At 40.8% G+C, this 9228-nt stretch overlaps 1 protein-coding gene across 1 annotated transcript; it reads left to right on the top strand.

Annotated features, from left to right (window-relative positions):
• The first annotated feature begins 253 nt into the window (after positions 1-253).
• NEK2 (NIMA related kinase 2) lies at positions 254-8408 on the top strand. The gene is made up of 9 exons (XM_051783738.1): positions 254-438; positions 612-829; positions 1915-2152; positions 2842-2924; positions 3168-3294; positions 4091-4310; positions 5278-5332; positions 5415-5485; positions 7930-8408. Exons 1-9 carry the CDS (start codon positions 343-345, stop codon positions 8154-8156), a joined length of 1335 nt encoding a protein of 444 aa, XP_051639698.1. The 5' UTR covers positions 254-342; the 3' UTR covers positions 8157-8408.
• Positions 8409-9228: the final 820 nt, after the last annotated feature.

Here is a 9228-nt window from a genome sequence, read left to right as displayed (position 1 = left end):
AAAGCGGTAAAATGGTGTGAGGGGGGCGTGCCGCAGGTGCCCCGCGGGTGGGCCCCGACGTTACCGCGCAGCTCTCGCGATGCCCTTGGCCCCGCCCACCAGCGGTAACGGCCGTACCCGCCCGGCCGCGCCGCGCGCTGTTTACGGCGGCGCAGCCAATGGGCGGGCGGGGCACGCGCGCGGCGCGGCCAATGGGCGGGCGGGGCGGTGCGTTTGAACGGCGCGGGCGGTGCGGCGGGTCTGCGGGTCTACGGGGCGCGGGGCGGGCGGGCCGAGCCGGGGCAGAGCCGGGGCCGAGCGGAGCCCAGCGGGGACCGAGCCTGCGCCCTGTCTGTGCCCGCCATGCCCGGCCGCCCCGACGACTACGAGGTGCTGCTCACCATCGGCGCCGGCTCCTACGGGAAGTGCCGCAAGGTGCGCCGCAAGGCCGACGGCAAGGTGAGGAAGAGGAGGCGGCGGCAGCGCGGCTGTGCCGTTGCCGCGGGTCCCAGCCCGGCGCTGCCGCCTCTCCGAGATACGCGAGCGAGCGGTTCTGGAAGCCCCTCTCTCTTCCCCTTTCGAGGCTCTGGCCGGCGTCCCAGCCGCTCCGTAAGGTGTTTCTTCCTCCCCAGATCTTGGTATGGAAGGAGATGGACTATGGCTCGATGACAGAGTCAGAGAAGCAGATGCTCGTTTCGGAGGTGAACCTGCTGAGAGAGCTGCGGCACCCGAACATCGTCCGGTATTACGACCGGATCATCGACAGGAGCAGCACGACCCTGTACATCGTGATGGAGTACTGCGATGGGGGAGACCTGGCGAGCTTGATTGCCAAGTGCTCAAAAGAAAGGCACGTGAAATCTGTTTGTGGCGCGCTTGGAATATCTTACACGAGGTGTCTTGGCCAATCCAGAGAGACGGGGAATGCATCTCAACTTCTGAGCAGTTTCGGGTTTAACCCCTTGGACCCAACAACTCTTCTCAAATGTGAAAAGTTTTGTACAAAATTACAGCAGCGTTGGGAATTGTGCTATTGAATGCACCATCAGGCTGGATGTCAGTGCTGAAATAGTAAAAAAACCCCAAAAGCCGAGGTCTCTTGTGAGGCAGAAGCTGTTGAGGGGTTTCTGGCTATACAGAGGGTTGTAAACATAAAGAGCAAATCCTAGCTCTTGTAGACAGACTGCTTGGTCTGTGGTTTCTGGCTTCCCTGTCAGTAAAACTACCTGGACCCTGTGTTTTATTAAAACACCAAAATACGTGGAAGGGAATAATAATTATGAACAGTGTGAAAAGCTACTTTATGTACTTGCATATAAAGCCTGGGGAGACATCAAGTTGATAAGGCTTCACCTTGGTCTAATTTTAGACTTAGGAGCCTACTTAAGTGTAGTATCAGTTTTCACATTTCATGTTAAAGAAGTACACGACTCCACCTCTGTTACTTTGTGAGAACAGTCTAAAATAGTACCGCAGCTGCCCAGCAACATCAGTGTTTTCATTTCAGGAAGGTTATATTAAAAACCAGCCATTTCTTGGCTCTGTTATTGGATGTTGCTTATTATAAGCAGCTGACAATGTACTATTATCTTAAGTGATCAAGGGACTGATACCATCACAAAAGGATCAAATTGATATTTGTGTTGAAAGTAATGAAAATGCTGTGTATACGATAGGCTGTTTGGGCGAGGAAGGAAATGCTACAGGGATTTTGCAACAAAAGTATAAATGTCTTTCAACATAGTTGCAGTAATTTAAAAAAAAAAAGTCAAGTTTGAAAATAGGATGCATAGATACCTGTTGCTGATAGTGGTTGTTTCAGTGATGTTTTATAAGAGGCGTGTTAGAAAAGTTACAGAACTAAGACTGACAGCAACTACTTGAACTGATGTACGTTCAAAAAATCTGTTTGTTAAAAACATTTTCATCTTCCAGGCATTTCTTGGAAGAAAGCTTTGTTCTCCGAGTATTGACTCAGTTAACATTGGCCTTGAAGGAGTGTCACAGACGGAGTGACGGTGCAGTCACTGTGCACCGTGACATAAAACCAGCAAATGTCTTTCTGGATGGCAAACAGAATGTGAAACTTGGAGATTTTGGACTGGCTAGAATATTGCATCATGATACCAGCTTTGCCAAAACATTTGTTGGAACTCCATATTATATGTCTCCAGTAAGACCTCCCTTCTATACCTTATCTTCCCTTTTGCCCCTCCAAGGTGTGTTTTCTACAGTGTTGATTTCAGAGTCCGTGAATGTTTGGGACGTTTTAATGAAGACTTACTAGTTTGAAATGCAGGTGACTTTTTTCATAGACTGTATATGTTCTGAACACAAGGTTATTTTGCAGTTATTTTCATCTCCTTTCTTCCCCACATTAGTCAGCTGCCTTCTAACTAAAGTTACTCTTCACTGTATAAGTTTTGTTTTGTTCTTGGGATATTACAGGTGTTGTAGTATATTGAAAAGGAACAGGGAATCTAGAGAGCTTTTATGTTTTGTAGTGCTAAGGTAAAGAGCTTAAGTTACCTCTTGATGGTAGGATTTTAATTTGTACTGAAATGAGCAGAAATTACTTATTGCCCTGATATAGTGCATTTCTTGGGGAAAAGATTAATTTTGACTGAAATAGAGTTGTATCAACTAGAGGTTGGTGCAACATGTGAGTCTTCTGCAGTGGAGTACTGCCACAACTTATTAAAATCCTGCTAATATGATTGAATGTGGAGATTAATTAAAATGGAATCTTAGAAGTAACCCCAGTAAGTAATGACTTGATTCAGGTTTGAATAGCAGCTGACTATCCTGCATTAGTGGAACACTGTCTTCTTTAATAAACCTAAGATTGTTCTCTTTCCTTAGGAACAAATGAACCACATGTCATACAATGAAAAATCTGACATTTGGTCTCTAGGATGTCTTCTGTATGAACTATGTGCTCTCTCGTAAGTATGGTAGTGTGATAATGAATATGGAAACATAGTTGTTAATGCAGGTATGATTAAATTTTGTATAGCTGATAGCTTAAAGGTTTCAGGGTCTAGTCTTAGCTTTTTATTTCTGTATTTGTCTTGACATTAGGTAGTGAAAACAAACCCTTGATTGCAGCTTTTTAGTCTGATACTTTTTTTCTGAAAATACATTCTGTGAAACCAGGGGAAGAATCCAGAAAAATTTTTCTTTTTCAGGCCTCCATTTACAGCTTACAACCAAAAGGAACTGGCAGAAAAGATAAGGGAAGGGAAGTTCAGAAGGATACCGTATCGTTACTCAGAGGAGTTGAATGAACTTCTCAAACAGATGCTGAATGTAAAGGTACGAATCAATCACTAATGTTTGCACCTGGAATTTGAACTAACACTGAAATACTAGATTTTCTTCTCAATTATGAAACAAACCAACCTGAAGCACTGGTTGCTATCACCTTGTCACTGGCAGTGTCACTTGTAGGAAAAGGAGGGAGGAGTTGTGCTCTGAGTCGATGTGGGGGGGAAAAAGGGAGCAACTCAAGCTTTATGCCAGATTCACAGGATGCAAAAAGGCTGCCTCAATATTGGCTTATACAGGATTTCCTAAGAACCTGCTTACTGAGGTGTTATAATTTCAGGGTTAAAATGGTTCTAGTGTGTTTGGAAGTTGGAAGGGGTTGTTTCGTCTTCATTTTGGGTTTTGCTTTATATGGTTAATGTATAGCTTGCTCCCCACTGCTGGCATGAGGGTGTTGAGAAGAATACTGCATGGGTGCTTGTTACAGCTTGTTGTCCCAAGTCTCCAGCAGGTATGGATCCTTCAGGAATCAAGTGACAGGCAGAGATGCAGAGTGGTATCTCCAGAATCTACTGGCAATTGTCTCTGTAGGCTCACCCACCCCATTCAGGCTCTGAAAGGAGTGGGTGCCTGGGCTGGGAGAGACAGACTTGTGGCTCTGGATCTGAAGGCTAGTAACAGACTCCTCCCTTAGCTTTTGTCAACTGGTTGTGCTACCCCTTCCTAACTCCATTTTTTTCCAACCTCTTCACTGTATAATACCTCAGCTGGTCTTGCTTGGGAATCTCTGGCCTTAATGTTTCTTGGTTACAGATGGAATCTATTGGTAATGTCTTTCCTTTAGGATTATTGCCGACCTTCCGTTGAAGATATTCTGCAGCACCCCTTGATAGCAGACTTGGTGACAGAAGAACAAAAGCAGAATTCTGATAGAAGATGCTGGAGATCGTGGGAGCCAGAGAAGCTGCAGTACTCGGATGCTGCAGTGAATGAGCTGAAACGGAAGGAACAACAATTACAGGAGCGAGAAGAAGCCATTAAAGAGAGAGAACAACGTTTGGAGCGTATGATTTTCTACTTTGGGAAGGGGGGGCAATGGGATTCTGATTCAGTTGGGGGAAGGAAAGGTAGGCAGTTTTCACAATCCTCCTTTTAATGCACTAGGATATTACACTCCTGTATTCAATTCTGGAATTGTGTCTAAAGACCAAAGCAAGAATGCTTGGGGCTTACTCATTCTGTACTAGGTTTTTTTCTTTAAGTTACGAAGATATAATTGGCAGTTTAGATATGGCAGTCTGGTTTGTGAAGATTATTAAACATGAGTGGCAATTAGGAAAGTATACAGAAAAATAGGGTTTGAATATATTGTTCCTCACTGTGCCACGTAGGTTGCTTTTCACCCACTGTGTAAGTTAGCATTGGCTGTACTAACATGTAACCAAGGGTGAACCTGATGTTGGAGAAAAACATCTTTGAGTAAACTGTAAACTGCTTTTATAAAAGCTGCACTCTGCAGGGAGCTTACCTGTGAATCTGTATAGATGGTTGGTCCTCAGGTGCTGCGATTTCCTGCCCACATAAAATGTCTTTGCATAGGCAGTAGGCTCTGCAATACAGTTTTTAACTATATTTATTTTTTTCCTGAGCCTGAATGACATCTGCTGATGTTGTAAACAGTGTGTTTAGTTACAGCTGAATTATAGTATCTGGCATATAAATATTTAAATCTGGTGTCATGTGTGCCATGAGTTAATGTGCAGAATAGAAAGCTGCTCTGGCTTCATTGTTGCAGATATGTCAAAGTTTGGGAACAAAAGCATGCCTGGCATTTCCGCGTACTCATCCAGTGCTTTACTGGTGCATTGATAAAGGTGTATCTACACAGCAGTTACCTTTGTTTAGAGCCATAGAATCAGAAATATGTGTGCAGCTTGCTATTGCTGCTGTCTCTTCCTGCAAGAAAAACCCATCGTGCACAATCACTCTAACATTTTAACACAACATACTATCGCATATTTCTACTTCCAGAGAGAGAACGGGAGCTCTGTGTGCGAGAGAGACTGGCAGAGGACAAACTTGCTAGGTATCTTACTAACCTGTAATTGTCTATATTAGAAACTCTACAATCTGACAACAGAAAGCTTAAATTTCTCTTTCCAAAACAGAGCTGAAAGCCTGATGAGGACCTACAATCTCCACAAGCAGCAGCGGGCGGTAACTTACGCAGATGGTCCAGGTATGCAAATACGCCAGAATGCACTTGCCCAGATAAATGTAGGCTGGTATGACCAGAAGAATGTCCCTGATGCTCAACATCCTGTACATAGTCCCATCAGGGCAACACAAAGCCCAATTATTGCTGCATGGTTGGGAAGAGACTTTTAATTTTCTGCTTTGCAAAAGGACTTCAGGAGTGATGCTCAATCATAGGTCTTTGAGTTACTACTGTTTGCACTGCAGTCTTTTGCTGTTTTGGAAATTAGGTTCTTGTGGCAAGCTAAGGGAAGTGCCTTCTTGTAACCCAAACCTTTCTCAGAGCTGTGCTTATTTTACATGTGGATGTCTTTTTATAGACCTTCGATTTAGTTAATTTTAATAAAATTGTGTGTCTAATCAGTTCAACTTTCATTAAACTTCCAAAACCTTCAGTGTGGGAAATATTATTTGTTGCAAGTGACCCAGCTGTGATTGGTGCATCATATAGTCTATAAAGAATGCAAACTGCTATTATAGGAAAAAACCCAGATTTGAAAATGTGCTATAATGCTTCCTGCCTCCTTCTAGTCCAGTTGGTTTTACAGTAATATTTGACAACTGACTTTGGCATTGATTGTTCAGTCCTCACTATCATAAGAGGTACTATCATCTGTTCATTGCACCCATCTTTTACTATTAAAAATTATTCAAATCTCTAAATGCATTTTGAAGTAGTGGTAGGAATAGTGAACAACTAGGTCAGAGGTAGTACTCTAGAACAAAGACAGATGAACACCCTTTAACATGAAGCAACACTCTCTTCCTTTAGTTTGGTCCAATAAAGCAAGATAAGCATATCCCTGCCTCCAATACGAATAAAACTGAAGTGGATTTTTTTTTTTCTAAGTGCCTATCACAGCAGGAAAGAGCACAAGTAAAATGCCCCTAGAATTGAGTGGTACTTGAGCTATTTCTAACACTTCTCTCAACTTTGAGAATTCCACTTGTCTCTCAACATACTGTCTGACTTTGATATGTTAAAGAATTTAATTTGAGAATAAACTTGCTTTTGGCTTTTTGATGTTGCATCTAACACTGGATGACTGAAGGCAAATGAGCTTCAGCTCTTGCTTCTGTTCTCTCCTGCATCTCCCACCATTTTACATAATATTTTGACCTTATCAGGAGTTTGTAAGATAGATAAAACTACTTTGGGCAGTTAATACTTCAAGATAGGGCAGAAAAGCAAACATAGTTACTACAAGACTGATCAAATCTTGCAGTATCTGTAGACCACTTGGTTTGCTACTCCTCCAATTCATTCCATGGTGCTCTTGCAATACTGTTTCTGAAATTCTCCCTGTTCTTGTATAAATGGATGAAGTGTTTCTCCAGTAGGGTACCAAGATCACTCGCTTATCTTCAGTTGCTCATGTTACTATATTTTTCACAACTATATTGCCTCTCACACATCTCTTAGATCCCTAATTTCTCCTTGAAGTCTGTTGTGTGGTTTACTTCACAGTAAAATGGAATACCAAAAATTCTGTTTTTTAAGACAGGGACCTAGACACTATCCTATTTTACAGGGATTTTCTAATTTTTAGGAAATGATTTAATGTTAAAACAGATCTGACTTACTGCTATGAAACTATAAAATGCTAAAATATTCACTGACTTCTTCAGTTCTTTCTTGCTCTTTTGTGCTCATTGCATCCTTGCTGTAGCCTAATAAATTGAAAATTGGGGCTTCAAGAGTGTTAAGATTAGAATAGTTAGAATTTTGATTAAATAAAAATAAAAATCACACCTTAAATTGAGTATTGTGAAGTTGGCTCTTATGAGAGGCAACTCAGCTGTTATAAAATAATAGCTTTATATGGTAGTCTTTGTACTCTTGGGTCATTATATCTGCCTTTTGATTGTAGCATGCTATAGGTTGCACTGTGAAAATTCCTGTTCCAGAGGCTGCAGTGAAAGTAACTTCTTAATTTTTAATGCACCTGAACTCATTACTCATCAAGTCAGAGCCTAATTTGTACCCCATTGGCTTAGTACAAAGACAGAGTTGGAACAATGTGGGTAATATAGAAAGATCACTGGACAGGTTGCGTCTGTCCCTGCTACAAAGGAAGCACAATTTCTTTTCAGTATCTGAGAGCCTACTTCTCTATTTTCTTTTGGAACTGAATTATGTTACTGTTTCATTTCTGTCCATCAGAAGAAACATCATGTCTTTTCTCCTTGTGTCAACTAATATTCCCTTTGGTGTTGGGATGTGCACCCAAAAACTACTATGGCATATATCCTTCTACCACAATAATTTAAAAGTCTTGTTTTAATTTTTCCTCAAAAAATAGAATTTTTGCTCTTAACTGAAATAAGTTTAATTAGATCACTCAAAGCTGTAGGAAGATGACATGGGCAAATTCAATAAATGCTGGAAGGTGCACTAATTCAGTACTTCCTTTTTGATTTCTTTAGATAACCCACTCCTGCTTCCCTTTTCTACAACCAAGAAGAATGTACCCTTTGATGGAAGCGAAGACAAAGCTGTGTCTCCTAATAATATGGAAAACTATCTGTTTTCTAAAGACAAAAGCTCTGATCTCAAAAAACGTCTGTATGCTGCAAATCTACGAGCTCAAGCACTGTCTGAACTGGAAAAAAACTATCAGCTAAAGAGCAGACAAATCTTGGGCATGCGTTGAAACTGTAACAGTTCTGTTTGTCTTTTAAAAGATGATTAAATGTATAGGAAGATCCTTGTGCCTCCCTCTTTTAAGCTAGAACCTACTGAAAAATGATTTTAACAGTTTTTGTACAAACTCTTAGTTTGTGACAGGTGGTTTGTGATAAAAGCGTAAGATGTTATACTATGAAAATGGGTATTTTATACTAATTGTATTATTAAAGAAAAAGTATTTTGGTCCTCCTGTTTACCCTACATTACTCTTCTGAAAATATAAAGAATGAATATATATATATATATATATATATATAAATGATTTGTTTAAAATCTGGTGGAAAATGTACAGAGTTTTGCAAGCTGTAGGTTAAAATGATGCTTTATGTAATGCACAGTTATTGATAAAGGAAATATTGATATTCTGTACATGTGGAAAAACAGTGACTTTTTTCTGCGCTTGTAAATGTTTTCCAAAAAAAGAGCAAAAAGATTTTATGCTGTCTCTTCCTACTAAGTAAGTGACCTATCAAAGCAGGCTACTTTAAATTTAATGTCTCTGACTAGGGAGTGTGATAGGTCAGCATAACTTAAATTATGAGTTTATATTCCTTCTGCCTGAGCAGTTGAATGTCTTGTCCATTGGTTCCTTCAGGGCATGGCATTTGAAATAACACCTTTGCTTTGCCTTGAAACCGTATTAAAAACTGATTCCCTAAGACTGCTGTCCAGGATGGGACACCATCCTGGATATTAGCATCTGTGTTTTGCAGAGGAGCTGTTGTGCTTTGAATAGTAAATCCTTATTTTCTTGAAGCTTATGAGGTATCTCCATTTTACCCTTAACAATTCTCTGCCAGAGTAGCAGTTGCTCACTTAAGGTGGTGTAAGTTTCATGAACTAACTCAGACTCATGAATTTAAAAATATCCCTTGAAACTGTAATGTCCAGCATACGTTTTATATAAAGATTTTTTTTTCTCTCCCTATTGAAATGCCACAAAACATACATTCTTAGAAACAGTTTGTTTTCAAAACATTTTTTTTCTTTATTGGGCTATGGATGTTATCTAAAGAGGTATTCAAGATGGTTTTTTC

This window comes from Manacus candei, unplaced genomic scaffold (genome assembly GCF_025592945.1).
Source record: "Manacus candei isolate 608988 ecotype Guabito, Panama unplaced genomic scaffold, ASM2559294v1 h1tg000017l, whole genome shotgun sequence".
Taxonomy (NCBI): domain Eukaryota; kingdom Metazoa; phylum Chordata; class Aves; order Passeriformes; family Pipridae; genus Manacus; species Manacus candei.
Note: the sequence above shows the minus strand (reverse complement) of the source record. Positions and strands in the feature narration are given on the sequence as shown.